This window comes from Rhinolophus ferrumequinum, chromosome 20 (assembly GCF_004115265.2).
Source record: "Rhinolophus ferrumequinum isolate MPI-CBG mRhiFer1 chromosome 20, mRhiFer1_v1.p, whole genome shotgun sequence".
Lineage (NCBI taxonomy): Eukaryota > Metazoa > Chordata > Mammalia > Chiroptera > Rhinolophidae > Rhinolophus > Rhinolophus ferrumequinum.
The window spans coordinates 37,145,112-37,164,656 of record NC_046303.1 but is presented as its reverse complement, the minus strand read 5'-3'; the positions used below and the strand labels follow the sequence as shown (position 1 = coordinate 37,164,656).

The window sequence follows — 19,545 nt, the reverse complement described above, 5'->3', positions numbered from 1 at the left end:
GTGTGGTGCCCTACTGCCAGCACCTCCGCTCTTCCTGGCTCAGTACATGGCTAAATTCTCACTGATTTTTATCTCACCTTTTACCTTCCATTTTGTTTCTGATAAAGCCAGCTGGTCTGGGGCTGGGGTGGGTGGAGGGGAAGGGTCAAGAAAAGATGTGGAGAAGAGCTGTGGCTGTTTATGTTCTTTATGCTTCAGTAAAAATCTCAGGAACTAGTGTGGGATTTCAGTGAGCTCAGCAGCGTGGAGCTTTAGAACACAGAGGCAGGTGTAGCGTAAAGCAATTATTCTCAAACTTTATAGAGTACCTCGAAATTGCTTGGAGCATTGGCTGAAACACAGGTGGCTGGGTCATGTCCCCAAACCTTCTGATTGAGTAAGTCTGGGGTAAAGCTTCAGAATTTAAATTTCTAACAAGCAGATGCTTTTGGGCTGGAAACCACTCGTTTGAGAACCACCAGTGTAAAAAGACTTGACCTCAAAACGGTGTGAAGTCTGTCTCTCCATCTATTTTCTCACTAGTGAAACAAGGAAATTTATATTCACCTCATCAGTCATCATGAAGTAGCCCATAAGTCACCAAGATCACCAAGCACAATCCCCAGGATATGGTAGACACTTTCATTCTCTGAAAGGTCCCAGTATCTTTCTGATATCCTCTACTTGGGGATGGTATGGTATTGTATTGACTATTGTAGGTTAATAATTCCAAGTACAATAATCAAAATCACCGGAAGATCTTTCTGCTGCTCTGAAAAACCTGGGGCTCTACCTCCTTGGAGATTCTGCTTGCGTAGGTATGAGGGAAGGCCTGGGATTCAGACTTACAAAGCTCACCACAGGGACTCAGATAGTTTTGGGAAGCACTGCTACTGAGCACCAATTCTCTAGTACAGGGTTTCCCAACCACTGCAACTTCACTGACTCATCTGGAACACTTAAAAGGATGCTGAAGCCTGCGCCCCATCTCCAGAAATTATGATTTCCTTGGTTTGGAGTATGGCTTGGGCCCTGGGATTTTAAAGCTTCCCAGGTAATTCTGATATGCAGCCAAGGTTGGACCACTGCTCTAGTGTATTCCTGAAGTAAGAAAAACATGGAGTATTTGTTAAAATGCAGATTCTTGGTCTTAGCTCAAAGCTGCTTAAGCAAACTCTCTGGGCCAGAGACACGGTAATCTGCATTATTAGTCGATGGCCTGAAATGTTAATTTTCACAAATAAGGCATGAGAATCCTTGCTCAAGGGACACCATAGAATCCCTCATTGAATAAATATTCCCTGACTGCACATCTCTCCTATTTTTATGGCAGTTTTTACTTTGTTACCTCATGGAATCCCATGCATACTTTTGTGAAGCAGCATGGGTAGTTATTATCCCCATTTTATTGATGAGGAGAGTGAGATTCAGGGAGGTTTTCTCTCTAACAGCACTCTTGGAGATATAAACATAGATCACGCTCATGTTCTTCCTTGAAAGAAAACCATAGTCTAGTGGGGGACTGAAGATAGAAACAGGAATGCAGGTGTAAAGAGAGGTAGTACAAATTAAAAGGAAAAAAAAAAAGAAAACTCAGAGAAAGAGTGGTTAGTGAGAATTTGTCACGAGGAGGGAATCTGAGAAGGTTCTTTGGAGGAGGTGGCCCTGGCCCATCTTGGAGCTGATAAAGTTGTAGCATTTCCTTTGAGGGTCTGGATGAAGGGTAAATGATGATGGCCTTGCTGCTGGTTCTCTTTATTGAATTTTCATAGATTTTTATAATCCAGTCTGGGTAACTGCCTTTGTGCTATTTTTTAAAATCATACTTATAATAAATTCTGTTTTAAGATCTTTCTGGCTGATTTTAATAAAAGTGTGGTTTGTCTTTGACTTTTACAAGTAAATGATTATTTTGACTTACCAGAATAAAACTTATAATAAGCTTTTTGTCCATTGGGAAGATAAACCAATAGACATGAACCATCATATAGTGCATTTCTATAGAGGGGGGTAATTATTTTAGCTATAATGAATTAGCTGAAAATAAGCATCTGTACTATTATAACTATATTATTAAATCAAGGAGTATGAAGAAAGTTTCAAGGACAATGGATTTATTTCTGGAACAAAAGAGACAATAAGGAAAAAGCTGTGACTGGCAGTCAGATAAAGAGGCAAACTCTATTAGGATGTGCTGGCTTTTCTCTTTTCCTACAACATCTGTCTCAGATTATTATATATAATACCTACTTGCGTAAAGCATTGGTTCTTCATGAAAGTCATACGAAGATATGGAGAAACTTTATAATTCATAAGACTTGGGAAAGGTGGCTTAAATAGTGGTCTATTGAAATACACAATTTTTAATGAAATGCAGTTTATTATTTTCAAAGGTACAGCTTTGAAAACAGATGTTAAGTGCAAAGAAATACAATTATATTTGCCCTTCAAAATAGCTATTAAAATTTTAGATGCACATTTCTTTGACCTATCAGGTCCACATCTAGAAATCTATCCTACACATACACTGATACAAGTGCACAAAAAATATATGAAAGCATGTTTGTTGCAATACTGTTTATGACAGCAAAAAAATGGAGACGATCTAAATGTCCATTAGTACAGGACTATTTAAATAAATTATTGTTCACTCCTATAATGAAATATGCCATCTTTGAAAGAATGAAGTTTTGATATAGAAAGATGTCAAGATTACCTTAAGAAAAAAATGAAGTGGCGGAACAGTATGAATAGTGTAAACCCATTTGTGCACTGAAAAGAATATCTGTCTGTTTCTATATATACACTTTTCCCTAAATATGCGTAGACTAATCCTGAAATGATGCACAAAAATCTGTCCCAAATCCTTACTTTTAAGGAACAACTGCAGCCTGGGCAACTGAAGTGGATATTTTGTACTCTTTACCATGTACTGCCTGAAGTCTTAGAATTTTTTCCATAAGCATTTATTATTTTTAAAATAATGGCTAAAAATAACTTAAAAATAAAAATTATTAAATTTATTTCATTTATTTATTTTAATAGTTTTATACTATATTTTTATAAATTGTAGAAGCCTTTTAACATTAAGACCTTGATCTGATACTCAGAAATTTTCAGGTATGTTAAATGAAAAAAAGCTCCATTACTTTAGTTCTTAGTTTAAATATTGATTTATAGCGAATAATCCCTGAAAAAATATCACAACACAAAAATTAATTTCCACCGTTATTTAGAAAAATTAAATACAGCTAGTTGAGAACCTCAAAATTTGCATTTTAATAACCCAAATTGAGAAGATTCCTCTCCTGGTTTTTATGCTTCTCTTGAAGTATCATGGAAACGTCTGATAATGAATCAACCATATTGAGTTCTTCACTTCATTTTCAGCATTAGGCTTTTGTGCAGATGGGTCCTGGTCATATGTTGTTTTTGGATTGACTCCTATTTTTCAGAATCAGAAATTAGTGAAAGATTGTTTTCCATTATCAAGTCATCTATTTATCCCTAAGATAATGGAGGATTGTTTTAAAACACAAATTCTTTGTTCTTTTTATGATTTAATATAACATGTTTCAAGAGTTGGTATTTTAAACAAAATTTTGGTAATTTATAAAATATTTCTTATATACCTTTGTTGCTGACATATTTTCCCCACATAGAGAGACTTGTCAACTTCTATTGTTCCTTAATTTGATACCATAATTCTTGTGATTATCTTTTTTGTTTCTTCATCTGTTTCTACTGTCTTTTTTTTTTTCCTACTATCTTTATATCTACTGTTCACTGTGTGTCTTAGACCTCAGGGAGATCTGACTGGGTTATTTAGTCACTATCCAACATAGGGAAATACTTTTAGATCGAAGTCTCTCTCGATCCAGGTCACATCATCGACTGTTGGCCTTTCATGTCTGGCCAATAGAAAGCTGGAGTGTTGATTTCTGGTCCAATCAGATGTGTCCAGGAAATCAAGATGGTTTTAAACACAATGACCTCTCTCATTCATTTAGAATCTAATCTTAGGGACAGTTCACTGGACCAACTCCCCAGCAGAGGATATTTAACATTATGTTACATCTACTCTGAGCCCTAGTCAAAATATAAATTAAAACAAAAAACAAATCCCCAAAAAATCAGTCTAGGGGAATGCTTAGACTTGGACTATATAACCCACAGGTTCTGTGTCCAACCCATAAATAGTGGAGGGGAAGTGACACTGGCCTTGCATTACCATGTCCACACGGAGTTTGCATCCTTACTTGGCAACTTCCCAGGTGGCCAGCCTTGGCTCTCAGAGATTGACTTTCCGTGTAGAACAGAGAAAACAGTATTTCTTTGTAGGATTGACGTGAGGATTATGCATGTAAATTGAATACGACAATAATTGACACAGTAATTATAATAGCAGCAAACATTTTTATTGTGTACCAAGTGCCAAACATTAGTCTAAGCCCTTTATGCATATTAGCTTTTTAATCGTCTATGAGATTATTAGTCCCGTTTGACAGATGCTACAGACAGGTTCTGTAACTTCCTTGAGATTATACAGTTGATAAGGGAAGGAGCTGATAGCTCGCACTGTTAACAACTACACTAAACCAAACCTATGCAGGAGGTCAGTGCCCAGCTTTGTTTCTACCCTGAAGTCTGTGGCCTTCTGGGTTCCACCCTTGTCAGACCCACATATGAAGTACCACCATGTCTTATCCTCCATCACATCCATCCATAATCTTCAATTCATGGTGCTCAATGTCTCCCTGGGGAATTGAAGGTGTCACAAGGTCAGGCTTCCACTGTGCACCATCTTACCTGCTCTCTACGCCCTCACCCAAGCTGAGGTTTGCCCATTCTTGTGGGATTATCTCATGAGGGTCTCTAGCCAGGCTGCTTTCCTTGGAATTCTAGTGAAGAAATGCCTTCAGCCTTGTTACATCCTTGTGTCTTCCTGTTCTCTCTCCTCCACTTGTCAAGCACGAAATGTTTTAAGTAGGGATCGTCCTTAAGCCAGACTATAAAGTAGGCAACATGTGCCCCTTTAAACCACCCGTTCTATCAGTTTGTCCTATTTCAGTCTTCCAAAGCTCAATGGGTCAGGTTAATGAGAAGCTTTCAGCTTCTGAAGAAATAGGAGATGGTTGGGGGAATGGGAGAAATCATTTAGAGCAGTGCTTCTCTGCCTGTAATGTACTTGTGAACATAGGGGCCTTGTTAAACTGCTGATTCTGAAACGGCAGATCGGGGTGGGGCCTGAGATTCTGCATTTCTGACAAACCCCTGGTGATGTGAGTGCTGCTGGTGTCTAGACCACACTCTGAGTAGCAAGTATTGAAAGACTGAGGCACCACCCTGAGATGGCACAGGATTCACCCTGTTACTTTTCCAGGAACATTTAATCCACGAGTCTCTCAGCGGCATTTAGTTAATGTGACTGGCTGCTAGAAGAAACTTCTCAATATCAAACCTTACCCTAGACTGTTTATCAGTAAAATCGTTCCTGGTTGGAGAAAAGAACAGTATAGACTTATCAAGTTTTGATATAAACCCTGTGAAAATAGGCGTTTCCCCCTATCAGTTTAATTGGGTGACTCTCAAATGATTTATACTCATTTTTACTGAGCTATATGTGAAAGCATCATCTTGCCACTGCTCCAGGTTGCGTTTCTCACGACTGGGGAAGTAGATGATTAAACTTATTCTGGTGCAAGGGCCCCATGTGTATTTCCATACCTGTTTCTTTGTTCCTTCTCTCATCACCTGCATAAAAGGAGAGTTAAGTCAACTTTTATTTCCCAGTCTTTTGATTTGGCATCAGCTCACTAGGAATGCTTATGAATAATTCTGTTAGAAATGGTTTGATAATACTAATCTGAATAATAAAATATTGTGCAGAGCTTTCCATATGGTAATGTGGGCAGAAACCTGTGCAGTGATGCAGCCAATTCTCCTTGGGATAGCAAAGGCTTATGTTCTCTATTTCTGTTTGCAGGGAGGAGAACACTGTTACTACCAGGGCCAGATCCGAGGAAACCCGGCCTCATTTGTTGCATTGTCAACATGCCATGGACTTCAGTAAGTGTCCACAAGTTTTTTTGTACTATCCATTCTTTTAATCACTTACCTTCTTTGTTTTTAATGCACTGTCATTGAAATCCCTATTTTATGTAGCGAAGTAATTTTGAATCAGCAATGGGTCTGATCTTTTCTCCTCTGTGGTTTATAAACCAAGCAGATTTTAAAATTAGAGTTGCAGGAATCCGGGGCTTTCGAATTGTATAATATGATAACTTATAGTGATATTTGAAGCATTTTTTCAGTTTGATCCAAGTTGAGACAGTTGTAGTTTGGGTAACTTTGGTCTCTGTTTCTGTGGATGTTTAGCCTCTGGGTACCATTTGTACTCCCACTCCTCCTTGATGTTAGTTTTTATATTTTTCTGGGATAATAGAAATTTCAGTAAATGGAAACTCTTGACTTCATGCACAAAGACAAAAAGGCTGCAAGTGACCTCAAGTGTTTCAGTGTTCAAGTGTTTCAGCGCCTTTTTTATGTCAGAATTCCACCTACCGAGCAGCAAACTTTGGGAGAGTCTGTCTTTTCTCAGAAATCTCCAAGGATCAGAGTTTATCCTTCCTCAGGGCCTTGCTTCCTTTCTCATAAACTTCATTATCAAAGAATGTTTGCTGATCTTTCACATGGGAACACATCTACTTCCCCCATCCTGTCGATAATGGTGACACATACACAGGTGTCCGTGTTACTTGCTTTGTAAACCCTTACAAAGCTACCGTGTCATTCCTCAGCATTCTACTTAAACCAAGTCATTTCAGTGCCTTATTTTGTTTTACTTTTTTTGGCAAGGGACAAGCCAGCACTTTCAAGTTTTGTTAAATTTTTGTTTGGCACCTTTAAAGTACTTCCTGTCTGTTACCAAGTTAGAGATGTGGATTTTTCATCTAAGTAGCAATTACTGAGCGTCTGCTATGTACCAGCCACTATGAATATTAAGGTGATTAGAACATGAACCCTGACCCCGAGAGCTCAGTCTAGTGGAGAAGTGAAATCTACCTCAGCTTCCTACTATGGAGTATGATAGGTATATTTGTTTTCTTGGAGAGAGAAATAAAACAGAAAAATACAAGCTGAGAGTGGGCACTGAACATGAGGTGGTACTCGAGGGCTCCAGAGAAATGTTACTTGAGGACGGTGGAGTGGGCCCCGGGACAGGGTTTGATAGAATATTCCAAGAGGGGTGAGATGGACAGGTCTTAAAGAAAGCAAGCAAAGAGATCTAATTGGAAAGGCCAGAAAACCTAGCTAGTTTGCCTAAATGGTACCTCTGGTTAGGCTCTGGCAGTAGGTATGTTATGTAAGAGGTAAAAAGGAGAGAGTGTGAGGATTTATTCAATAATCAGGAGAAGAACGTGCCTGAGAGCATGGAAGACGTTTAGCTGCCTATTATTTGTTCGAAAAAACTACTTATTTTAAATAAATTCTTTGACTAGAGAAACATTTTTACAAACAGGAATCCATGCCTAATATCTGAGGGCCTCAGTTTTCTTATCTGGGAAAAGAAACGTTGAATCCTCTTTGGCAGTAAAATTGTTATATCTGATCTCACGATGAGCACAGCTGTTAGCTAGGACTTGTACACTAGGTCTGTTGACATTTGTGACAGCAAATGTATATTGTAAGAGAGTGATAAAAAAAAAATATGAGGTTTTTTTTTCTTCTCTCTTCCTCTTAAAATCTCAATCAAAAGTCACTTTGTAAGCATCTGACCAGTACTTATTCCAAATTGCCTCCCAGTTTCCCAAATGGACACGATATTGTGAGAATCAGAGAGAAGGTATCACTGCCTCATGAGGGCTCTAATAGAGCTGAAACCTAAGACCCCTTGCTTGCTCCTAAACCTATGCAGTCATTTGAAAGAGGATAAAAAAGTAACTGTAAGGAAATTTTAGTGACTAGCTCAAGCCTGCTTGAGGTGTTTAAGTAAAAGTTACTTTTACCTTTGGAAACCTTTTCATTTAAAGCTAAACAAAAACAAAAAGAAAGCCCACTGTGTGTCTAGGAACTGTCAGGACCGTATACAAGTATGTTTGGGTGCTCTTAGACTTTTATAAGCATGTTGAATACTCTGGTTCCTTTTTGTCATTTATTATTCTCATCTTGATGTTACATTTTGAACAAAAATTAAGGACAGAAATATTTTGGGGAGATATCACTAAATATTAAATAATTTATATTGTCTCAATCGCAGTGATTTAGATACGACATTATTATTTTATCCGTGACTCATCTTTTATAAATTACCAAGTACATATTGAGATTTTTCATTTTTCTTGATTTACTGAATTCACTTGAAGAACTTAAAGGGAAAAATAATCAGATTCATGTCTTTTACATAAAACCTGCAAGAGCACATTTTTCAAATTTGAAGCACTAATGGGTAACATTTTGGTCCTGGTAGGCTTGACGTCAGGACAAATTTCTGTAACTACGTGAACCTTAAAGAATGGAGCCAAATGTAGGTTTATTGCCCTCTTGTGGCAGTTTGTAAGAATGGCTGTTTCCTTTAAATCTTTTGATGCAGCCTTTTAAAATTTTAGTTCAATTGGCTTATAATGACGTGGTCCTAACTGTAGGTTTTTATCAAGTATACTGTGTTATGGACTCAGTACACTTATTGGAATTTATATAAATATAACAGAAAGGAGTCAATCCTCAAACAAAGCAAATAAAACATACGCCTTTTAATTGTTAAAGAATTAATGACGACGGCATGTTGTCGTGTAAGGAACCAGAATCTTATACATATAGATGGTGTCCGAATTTGCATTCTTTACACTGTGCATCATGATGTTTAAACCCAATAAAAATAACTGATTTTCACATTGGATACTAACCTAATGTAAGAGGAAATAACATCCAGTACTAGATAAATGAAATAATCTGCTTGGTACTTAATCGGTGTTACCATGTGAACTTTAGTAAAGGGTAATGGTTTCATACAATGTTCTCAATGAGTCTGGCCAGTTCTCGTCAGGGGCAGAAATAATGTTTACTGCCATGTTTGGTCTACTGTCTTGAAAAGGCTCACCCCCACTTGATTCCTTAGGCATGTATTGTCAGTAATATCTTACAAACTGCATCTGTTTATCTTTAAATTTCAAATACAGTGTCATCCAAATTCGGAAAGTACACTTTTGGTTGAAAACCTTACAGATGTGAGAATAGCCATTCTAAGGGTATGAGAAAACATTGAAGACATGTGGAAGACGTTAAGGCAAGAATGAAAGAATTTGGATGGAGGCAGAGCTGGAGGCCATTATGATTCCAGCTCAGGGAAACCAGCCTATTTCACTGAGCCGTCAGTGAAAGACAGATACTGTTCCCTGGCTTACAGCTTGGCTGTCAGGCAGTCGTTTCCACCTACCACTGACAAATGACCGCAGAAGATCACAACTTTGCCCGCCCTCCGGATCCCTGGATGATATGACATATTCCTTCAGCATCATAAAGGGTCCGATCTCAGTAGAAGGACTCTGTTCTCCTAAAAGGAGTGGCTGTCAGGATCTCTGTGAGTGGGAGTTGAGGCCGTCTGTAACTTAAAATGCCCTCCAGAGGATTTCTCAATTGACTGATAGTCATCTCAGTCTGAGAGGTCCGGAGCTGAACCCCAGCTGACACCCTGCTCCCTGCATCCTGCTTCCTTGTGCCCACCCCATTCTGCTTTTCCTGCAGCTTTTTCAGTCTCAGGAAATGGCAACTCCATCTTGCCAGTAGCTCCTGTCAAAACCTCGGCATCCTCACGGACATGGCTCTGCATACTCCAGTTCAAATCTATTAACACCTCACGGGTTCAACTTTTGAAAAACAGCCAAAATTTGACCAATCCTCATGATCGCTCCCATTACCACCATGATCTAAACTTCCATCTTCTTTCACCTGGGTCGTTGCAATGATTTCCCCATTTCTCTCCTGGCCATCCTAAAGATTATTGTAGCACAGCGGTTGGAGCAATTATTGTGAAGTTTAAGGAAGATTGTCCTTCCCCTCTGTTTAGAACTCTGCAGTGGCTCCTCATCTTTCTCAGAGTAAAAGCTGAGGCCCTGGGAGGGGCCTATCAAAGATGGCCTGCCTATTCCTCTGGTTTCATTTGATGGCACGCCTCCCCCGCCTGCTCTACTCCAGCTACACTGCATCCTTAGTGCTCCTGGGACATGCCAAGAATCTCTCACCTTAGGGCTTGATTCTGCAATGCTATCTGCACATGTATCCTTGTGGTTCATCTCATCACTTCTTTCAAGTCTTTGCTTAAATGCCATCTTCTCTGTGAAGACTTGCTCTGACCCTCTATGTAAATCAACAGTCTTCTGTCTCCTCTGGTCCCTATACCCAATTGTCTGGCACCATATATTGCCCTTCACCTGCTTTATTTTCCTCCCTAGAATTTATCACCACCTCATATATATGTAGTTGTTGATTATATGTATTTTTTCTGTCCTCCCTAGAATGCACATCAGCACCGTGAGGGCAGAGAAGTGGTCTGTTTTGTTCAGTACTGTATCCCCAGCACCTAAGCAGTGCATTGTAGGTTATCTATAAATGTCTGCTGAATGGATGAGTGAATGAATGAATGTGTGTCGCTGATAACAGATAGTCGGTTCCAGAACCAATCTGCGTGGGCTCTATTCCTGCCCCTGCTCTCACTAGTTATATAATTTGGGCAAGTTACTTCGTCTCTTTGGCTTTGGTTTCCTTCGTTGTAAAATGCGGATCGTCATTATACCTCCTTCATAAATTTATGGAAAAGATTAAATGAGTGTAACATTGTTAAAATGTGTCAGCTCTTGTTACTAGAGCATCTTCCAACTGTGTGATAGGTAGGAAGTTCTCAGGATACTCCTTGACAACCTACATCAGAATCACCTGGGGTTTGTTTAAAATGCAGCTTCCTGGGTCCCAGCCCAGAAATCTGAGGAAAGTCCTGAAAATTTTGCATTTTCACAAGTTCTCCAGGTGACTATTTGTATATTATAATTTTAGAATTATAAGTTGGAAAAAAGAATAATGGACCACATTAGAGAATGGTAATTCTGAGCCTGGGGAAGAGTCTGGTTGAGGGCACTCTGCTACTTGTGAGGAATCAGAGGGAGGGGCCTTTTTCTCTCAGCAGTGTGTGGTGTGTGGTGTGTGTGTGTGTGTATGTGTGTGTACTGGATGTGTGATATGTATGTGTGTGTGGGTATGGTGTATGGGTGGTGTGGTGTCTTGTGCGGTATGTGGGAGTGCCTGTATGTGTATGATGTTGTATGATGTGGTGTGTGCGCGTGTGTGTGTTGTGTAGTATGTGATATGTGGTGTATGGTGTATGTGGTGGTGTGTGTGTGTGTGTGATATGTGGTGTGATGGTGGTGATGGGTGGGACTGGGAAGAGGGTGTTGAGAAGTAAACTGGTCCTCTGCTGCTGATTTTAAAACGATTTTGTCCTGAGGCAGGAGTTGATAGCCATGCCTAATTATTGTCTTGTTTTCGGCAGTGGGATGTTCTACGATGGGAACCATACGTATCTCATTGAGCCAGAAGAAAATGATACCTTCCAAGTAAGTTCTTCTGTTTGGTGTGGCACATGTGGAAGTTGATGCTGGGAGCTTTTTTCCTCCTCTTTTTTCTCTCTGCTTTATTTTATTTTCATATTTTTAGGATCTGGATAGTAAGTAAGTGTGTGTGTGTGTGTGTGTGTGTGTGTGTGTGTGTGTGTATGTGTGTGTGATTGAATATCGAACAAGTCGGAACCACAAATGTCTTTTTTCTTTCTTTAATCTGTCTCTTACTCCTCCTTATGTTGGAAACACTTTCCTTCTGAGGTATTCTGAAGATTTCATTTCTGTCTCCACCATAATGTGCTGTGATCTGTCTTAGCCTGCTCAGGCTGCCGTTACAAAACACCGGGTATCTTAAATAACAGAAATGTATTTTCCCTCAGTTCTGACGACTGGAAGTGTAAGACCAAGTGGACAGCAGGATTGGTGTCTTGGTTGAGGGCTGTCTCGTTGGGTGGCAGATGACAGCCTTCTTGTTATGTCCTCACATGGCAGAAAGAAAGAGAACTCTGGTGTTCCTGCCTCTTCTCATAAGGGCACCAGCTCTAGTGGATTAGAACCTCATTTAACCTTTATCATTTCCTCACAGACCCTGTCTCCAAATATAGTCACATTGGGAGTTAGGGCTTCATCATACGAATTTGGGGAGGACAAATATTTATTCTGTAGCTGATCAAAATCACAGATGTGTGATTTTCCATTTTCCACCCCCCTTTCTTTTCTAGATTCAAGATTTTTCTCTACTACTCATTGTCTTTAAAGCTCTGTGCTAATGAAGTTTAGAGATATCTAGGTTTTTCTCAATTCTTCTCTTACTTTAGTTGAAATATTAATTTCCCACAAATCAGAAAAGGAGTAAGTTAATATTATAGACTACAGATCAACATAATCCACTTCCATTCAAGCTCTATACACACAAATAGCCTTCCTTGTATCATGGAACATTGGTCCAACACTTAGAGAGTCAAATAATTTCAAGAATTGTACATTGTTCTGCCACCCATAATAAACCTTGTTTGGGAAACTATTTGTGTTGTGCTTTATTTTCTGGGTCCCACTGCCTGCTGTCCTGTCACATTGCTTGACTGTGATTTTTTTTAACAATAATATCATGAAACTTGACTATTTATGATATTTCTTGTAATTTTAGTAGTTGAATGAAGCCAAATGAAGTTATTTGAGTTTCCATTAATTTTTCTTAGATGAAACATGGCTCTTTATCTGTTGGTTTTTCAGAGAACTTTGTATAACACCTGAATTTTGGAGCACGTTGTATTTGGCCATCTGCGGTACCAGTCAGCGTGCCCCCCAGTCCCAGAAGAGTCTTAGCTCTGCAGTCTTTGCCTGCAAATCTGGCTGGCTCTAAAAGGTGGTCAGGGATCCGTGGAAAGGAACCACTCATAAAAAACATTAACCCATTTCCCCAGATGTCTTATGTCTTAGTTCTGCTTGGGAGAATACTAGCATTCGTTTATTCTCCATTACTGTAAGCTCTGGCTTCTCTGTCCGTGAAGACATTTTGCTTCTAATAGGATATCACTGTGGTGCTGGGACAATACAGGATTGAGTGGGAGGGACTGTGCAATGGCTCATCGCCTCTTTAAACCCAGGAGAAAGTGGAGACCACTGCATGGACTGTGTAGATACCTGACCAGTGCGCTGTACACCAGAAACTAAAGCTGAATAATATTGAGTATCAGCTATAATAAAATACATATATAAATACACACACACACACACACACACACACAGGCACACACACATATATATATATATATATATATATATATATATATATATATATATATATATATATATACTGTGTTTTCCCTGAAAATAAGACCTAGCCAGAACATCAGCTCTAATGCCTCTTTTGGAGCAAAAGTTAATATAAGACCCAGTATTATTTTAATATAATATAAGACCGGGTATAATATAATATAATAAAATACCAGGTCTTATATAATATAATGTACGAGCAGGTCTTATATGATATAATATAATGTAAGACTGGGTCTTACACTAATTTTTGCTCCGAAAGACATATTAGAGCTGATGGCCTGGCTAGGTCTTATTTTCGGGGAAACACAATAGTCACGGGAAGTGGAGTACAGCATAGAGAATATAATCAATGGAATTGTAGCAGTTATATACGATAATCTAGAGGGGCTGTAGATTGGGAGAGGGGAGTTATCACTTTGTGAGCAATGTAAATGTCTATTACATTGTTTTGTACACCTGAAAGTAATAATAATTTTTTAAAAAAGTGACAGTTCTTCTAAGGGTCTCAGCTTCTCCTGCTTGCGTGAGGCTGGAGACACGTGGATGTACATCCTTAATCTCTGTTGTTTGTGTTCTTTCAGGAGGATTTCCATTTTCATTTGGTTTATAAATCCAGACTGTTTGAATTTCCATTGGATGATCTTCCATCTGGTATGATATTATTCTTACAATGACTTTAAAATGGACGACTTTAATAATTTAATGCTTTTAGAGCTAATCTATATGTGGAATATTGTTAGCCCATGATGGCTCATAACACTTTTAGAAAGAAAGTGAAGTGCCATCCAGAGGGAGGATAAAACACAGACTGACCTCATGTTTATATGTAGCAGATGAGTTTGGAAAGACATAGCATAAGCACATAGAAGGAAAACTTTTTAAAATTATAAGATTCAAAGAAAGGTACTACAGGAGAAATAATGTTAGAGCAAACATTGGTCTGCATAGATAAAATATATAAAAATTCACTCTTGGTGAAACACTGAGTTTGTGAACAGACATGTGAACTCTTAAGCACATTTTTATTTGTTGTTTTTCTCATCCCTTTATGCCCCGGAATTTTAAGAAAGAACTGTTACAGATTAACATTGTTATTATTATGTGCTATTTGTGAAATTAGTTTTTCCTTCTCATGTGCGTGTATCAGTCCATTTATTTATAGATGTTGATTTGCGGATTGCATCCATATGGTTACATGACAACAAGGCCAGAGTCCTCGTACTTTGGCCCTGGAACTGATTATGCAGAGTGCTGTGCTGGACTCATTTGTTCTCCTTCCGAAGGCAGGGCATGCTCTGAATAACCTGTGTGGAGATGCTCCCTCCCCTATTTAGTGAGACCTGACTATGGCCATAGCACATTCTAAATTTTAATCTCACTTTAATCTTTGTAACGGTTCTGTGAGATCCATATTATTATTCCCGATTCATAGATAAAGAAACAGAAGAGCAGCTCATTTGTCTTTTCCAGAGTCCCACAGCTTGTAAGAGACTGAATGGGGGTTTGGATTATGGCACAATGAGAATGTTCTCTGGGAAAGAGGCACAAGGGCAAATGGAAAAATTACTAGACTGAAAGCAAATCCTAAACTACTGCTTAGGAAAATGACTTAAAAGTTTACATTGTCTCCTCATCAGAAAATTAAATCAGTGTTTTCTAATGTCCCTTCCTTTCTGAAATAAATTTGTAACTCTTTGACCTTCTGCAGTTCCCTTAAAGAGAAATAACCCCCTCCCCTTCTCTCCTGCCGCCAAAGGGATAGAAGGTCCTATTTCATAGAATTCACTATTTTGAAAAGTCTGCAAATGAGCATATAGATGCTCTTACTTTACACAGACACTTTAGACTGTTCCTTCAGTTATCTTGTGGAATTTCTTACAATCCCTATTATGGGAAGACAATAAATCATGGCTAGTTGCCTGAGAATAAAGATACAATCTAATAGGTATTACTGGAAGCAGTGAACATTAATTACTATTTAAAGTAATAAATAAAATCCCCTCTAAGGACTTTATTGTAGGCTTACCCTGATACAATCTTAGAATTTTTTTAAAAACTTTGCTGAGGGCTTCTTTTTAACAGAAACTTTAGAGGTGACTTGACAGTTTTGCTGGTATTAAATGTAAGTTTTGAACATATTCTTTGAAAACTCAGGTCTGTCTCAATTAGTTTCTGGGTTTCTTTTCTCATCAGAAGTTGGCACTGTCAATTTTGAGAGTGTTTGTCTTCCAAGATGCTTAGATTTACTATGATAGCTTAGAAGAAAACAATACATATACAAATAAATGTCAAAACTGCAATTTTGTGAAATAAGCTCAAAAGTAAGCTTATTTATTTTCAGTTTAATAAAGTCTCACTGGGTTCTGGATTATCATCACCTTGTCTTGCTATTCATTATACATTTCCCAGATATAGAATATGATCAGGTGTTCTTCATTTTATTTGATGGTAAAACCTTTTGTTTCACATGACGCATCTGTCAGGACTAGTGTCCTGAGAATACATTTTGAGAAAAGCTTATTTATTTCCTATGGACAATTTAGCGTTCAGTTTTTTAAAAATTACTACAATGAAATACACAAATCTTGTATACTATTTGATGAGTTTTGACACACACATACATCCTTGGTGAGCTATCGAGCATTTCCATTAGCTCAGTAACTTCCTTTGTGTCACTTCCCAGTCAGCGCCTCCCACTTTGGCAGTCCCATTTCTGACTTTTTTTTAATTTGGCCATAGATTAGTTTAGCCTGTTGTAGATCTTCATACAAATGGACTCATGCATTCTGTCCAGCCTCTTTTGCTTAGCATATGCCTGTGAGATTGAGGTTGTCAGGCTAGCAATAGTTCATTCTTTTAAATTACTATGTTTTATTGTATGAATATACCACAATTTGTTATCTATTCTGCTGATGGACATTTGGGTTGTTTCCAATTTTTGGCTATTATGAATAAAATAACATGAAAATTCTTGTACAGTTTTCTTTTTTGTGGACACATGTTTATATTTCTTCTGTCAAATATCTAGGAGTGAAATTACTGGGTCATAAGGTAGGTATATGTTTAACTACATAACAGTTTTCCAAACTTGAGCATGCATCCGATACACAGACTGCTGGCCCCATCTCTAGAGTTTTTTTTTTTTAAATAACACTTTATTGAGGTACGATGGACATACATAAAGCTGTACATAATTAATGTATACAGCTTGATGAGTTTGGAGATAAATATACATCCATGAAATCATCACCATAATTTTTGCCATAAACATATCCATCAATTCCAAAAGTTTCCTCCCTCTCTCTCTATCATTGCTATTAGTGATAGGAACACTTAACATAAGATCTACACTTCTTAGCAAAATTTTCAGTACACAGTATTATATTGTTAACTACAAGCACTAACTACAGCTACTGCTGCACAATAGATCTTTAGGACTTAGTCATCTTGTACAACTGAAACTTTGTACTCTTTGCCTAATACCTTCCTGTTTTCCCTTTCCCTTAGCTCCCAGCAGCCACCATTCTACTTTCTGTTTCTTTGAGTTTGACTCTTAGATTCATCATTAAAGTGGTATCATGTAGCATTTGTCCTTCTGTGTCTGGTTTATGTCACTTAACATAATGTCCTCCAGGTTCATCCATGTTGTCACAAATGGCAGGATTTCTTTCTTTTTTAAAGTTGAATAATATTCAATTGTATATATAGACATTTTCCTTATCCATTCATCCATCAGTGGACATTTAGATTACTTCTATATCTTGGCTCTTTTGAATAATGCTGCAATGAACAAGGCATTGCAGATGTCTCTTTGAGATTCTGATTTCAATTCCTTTGGATAAATACCCAGTAGGATTGCTGGATTCCCAACAAAGAATGTAAGGGTTTTATAGGAGAAATATGAGAAAAATTTTAATATAATTTAGAGCAGAAGTAATGTTTGAGAGTTTTTGAATTGTAGTCATCGATGATATATTTATTTAGCAACATTATAATTATTAAATTCATTATCTCATATAACTATATAATTATAATTGTCAATTATCACAATTATTAATAATCATTCATAACGTATAATTATATAATTTATAATTGGAAGGGCTGGTACAACTTTGCCTTGTATGAAAGTAACATAGAATATACACTAAGTTAAATTTCATTTATATTTATTTCCTTTTAGAATTCCAACAAGTAAACATCACTCCACCAAAATTTATTTTGAAGCCAAAACCAAAAAGGAGTAAACGACAGGTATGTATTCACAGGTATATGTCATGATGTTTTAAAAAAACATTTGGCAATTGTCAGTCAATTGAATGTACATTAAGCTTTTGTGAGAGGGCAAATATTAGTTCAGGCATTTGTCAGGGTGTGGTAAACAGTAAGGGTGATGGATCTGTCGGAGCAGTGGAGATGGGGCCATATTATTACATAGACTCAAAAAGGATTCGAGATAGTGGTGATAATATGGTTACTCATCATGTAAATGGATTATGGCGCCCCTGCTGAGACATCTCAGGTTCTCTCTACCATAGGCCTCTTTTCTTGCCTGGTATGCACCACATCACGAAAGTTACTTGTATGGTACCTATCTTTGTATTTATCCTTTTAAAGATACTGCCTTAAGAGTGAATCTGTCAGGTTTTGAAACTGCAAAATGCTAATGTGGTACTTGAGCTATTTTGGATTCTGGAATATAAAATTAGGATGTTTACTTTATGAATGTTCAGTGGATCTTGAACTTATAATAACAACTGTTTGTACAATGGCTTTAAACCACAGGAAGGAAGTAGGTACTATTATTCCTCTTTCACAGGAAAAGAAATGATGGCTCTGAAATGTGAAAATGACTTATGCAGAATTATGGAGCTGGTAAATGGTTCAGACGAAATAAGAACTCTGGTTATCAAAATTAAGTTATTATCACCATTGTGATGGTGGTGATTGTTGTGAGGGTGTATGTGGCATAAAAAACACAGGATGAGAGAAATAGATATGTAATGGAAGGAAACAGGTATTTTCTTTTAAAAATATATTTAATAATTATGAAATAAAATGTTTACAGACAGATTTCTAATGTGAATAATAATTGCTAAATTTTATGGAGCACTTACCATGTGTCTGGCCTTGTTCTAAGAATTTCAATTGTATCAACACAATTCATCATCATCATCATCTTATGAGGAAGGTATTAGTATTATCCACATTTTACTGATAAGGACATTGAAATATAGGAGGCTTAGATAACTTGCCCATGGTCACATTGGGTTACTTAATGGCATAGCTGAGATTCTGACCTAGGAAATCTGGTCTCAGAGAGGTTCTTATAACCACATGTGCTCTGTAAACTGCCTCTCAGAAGCCCTTGTGTTTCATGAATTACTACCATGAACTTTATATAATTTGGGAATATACATATATAGTGAGGACCAATTTAATAGATACAAATAATTGCCATCAGGATTTCATTTGAAACAGTATTTATGTCATGAGTTATGAACTGAGAGACTAGGATAATTTTCTGTGGACGTGATCGTTGATGTTCGTCATACACACCTGCAATATCCAGTCATATGCTGAGCAGACAAACCCTTGACTTCTGTTTCTGAGAAACCTGTGGATGCATGGAGGTGAAGCGGTAGCAAACTGTGTTGAAAAATGTTGAGACTTGTTAAAAATGCTACTGTATTAACTGGGAAGGCTCAGGTCTCTTCAACAATTAACAAGGCAGTTACATCCCCAAAACATCCATTTTTAGAGGCTCTTGTCACTGGATGCAGTTTATGTTATTTTTTGGTTTCCAAACACAAAATTAGAATCTGTGATTCCCTATCAGCTTGGTATAAGAGATTTTGAAAAAAAAAAAGTGGTTTTGTTTTGTTTTATTTTGTTTTTAACTTTGGGAATGTGTTAGCAATGAAACAAAAATCCACGTGGCAGAAATTTTTTTAGTTTTTTTTAAATGCAGTACTCAAAACACACATTCATGATCGATTTAGGTTTGATTGGATACCCTCATCACAAAAATGGCCGTTAGGCAAGTGAACAAAAGATTTGTTGAAAAAAATGTGTGTGAAATCATGGCATAAAGGAAAAAGATTTTGCAGCTCTTGTTAAAGATTGTGTTATAGACCAACTATAGATAACAGAGGGGCATGGCTGCCTTAGTGGCTCTTGC

The 19,545-nt window shown here is 37.6% G+C and overlaps 1 protein-coding gene across 18 annotated transcripts in view; it reads left to right on the top strand.

Annotated features, from left to right (window-relative positions):
• The window catches only part of ADAM22 (ADAM metallopeptidase domain 22), a 229,731-nt gene that overhangs the window by 147,365 nt on the left and 62,821 nt on the right, over positions 1-19,545 (top strand). For all 18 annotated transcript variants that reach the window (XM_033088399.1, XM_033088397.1, XM_033088392.1 and 15 more), the window contains 4 exons: positions 5,966-6,048; positions 11,522-11,585; positions 13,949-14,018; positions 17,548-17,618. In XM_033088399.1, the coding sequence (XP_032944290.1) occupies positions 5,966-6,048; positions 11,522-11,585; positions 13,949-14,018; positions 17,548-17,618 (288 nt within the window). The remainder of the gene's footprint in view (positions 1-5,965; positions 6,049-11,521; positions 11,586-13,948; positions 14,019-17,547; positions 17,619-19,545) is intronic.